Consider the following 1,097-nt stretch of genomic DNA (forward strand, 5'->3'; position numbering starts at 1 on the left):
TCTCTAAAACAACAATCGAAATTGGTTTTTAGAAATCAGAACCTCCCAAGTTATTTCCTCGTTAGAAAATCATACACCCACGTTTGTTTTGAATTTTGAATTTTCAACACTATATATTAAAAATATCATATCTTTCAATTGAAGTCTCTTTCCACATTCTAGTCAAGTACACCAAATTCTACTATCCACGCTATAAAAGGACTCTTTATCGCCTCATGATTCACAAATATCAACAACATAAAAAGAATTCCTTCTTCCTTCTCTTTGTGTTTCATATTTTATAAAACATGAAAAGCACTATCCTCAAAACTGAGGTATTCTTTGTTTTCTTCATGTTGTTGAACTCTGTTTTCTTGATCTTGGAAGCTCGTCCATTGAGTATCATTGACACAAAAAACTCAGATACTAGAGATGAAGTCGTTGATTTTTTTAGTTGGTTATCACATTCTATTGGAGAAATCAAGCAAGGCGTGGCGGTTGAGACACTCGGAGGGATTAAGGATTCTGGTCCAAGTTCTGGAGGGGTGGGACATAAATTCACAAACATAGACACACTCGGAGGGATTAAGGATTCTGGTCCAAGTTCTGGAGGGGTGGGACATAAATTCACCAACGTAAACACACTCGGAGGGATTAAGGATTCCGGTCCATCGCCTGGCCAAGGACATTAATATTATGTTCTTCACTCATTTGGTCATTTACAACCTATAGTTAGCATTAAGCATGGTGGTTTCCGATTGATTAATACCTTCATTTATTTATGTCTACATTTTTTCTTTTCACTTAGTTGTTAATGATGCAGTAGTCCATCTGATGTACATATAGTATAAATTATGATTTTTTATCATTAAGAATAAAAAAAATGAGTAAAAACAAGAAACAAAACTGAGTTTTAAGAAAGGAAAATCTCACGGCTAATAATGTCACGTATGTTGAGGTGGAATCTATTAGAATTAATTCCATAATTAATAACACAATTATAAATAAAAATAATTATTTTTATACTGATTAAGAAAGTTAATTAAGTGTAAATAATTTATTATAATAATTTTAATTATATTTAATGAATCAACTATCAACATTAAATATCTTTTAAT

The 1,097-nt window shown here is 31.4% G+C and overlaps 1 protein-coding gene across 1 annotated transcript; it reads left to right on the plus strand.

Annotated features, from left to right (window-relative positions):
- The first annotated feature begins 213 nt into the window (after positions 1–213).
- LOC127074400 (PAMP-induced secreted peptide 2) lies at positions 214–818 on the plus strand. Its single transcript, XM_051015716.1, has one exon. The coding sequence runs from the start codon at positions 288–290 to the stop codon at positions 669–671; it is 384 nt and encodes a 127-aa protein (XP_050871673.1). The 5' UTR covers positions 214–287; the 3' UTR covers positions 672–818.
- The last annotated feature ends 279 nt before the right edge of the window (positions 819–1,097 follow it).

This window comes from Lathyrus oleraceus, chromosome 4 (genome assembly GCF_024323335.1).
Source record: "Lathyrus oleraceus cultivar Zhongwan6 chromosome 4, CAAS_Psat_ZW6_1.0, whole genome shotgun sequence".
NCBI classification, from domain to species: Eukaryota; Viridiplantae; Streptophyta; class Magnoliopsida; order Fabales; family Fabaceae; genus Lathyrus; species Lathyrus oleraceus.

Coding starts and splice junctions, on each gene's coding strand:
- LOC127074400 (XM_051015716.1), top strand. CDS start 288: ATGAAAAGCACTATCCTCAAAACTGAGGTATTCTTTGTTTTCTTCATG.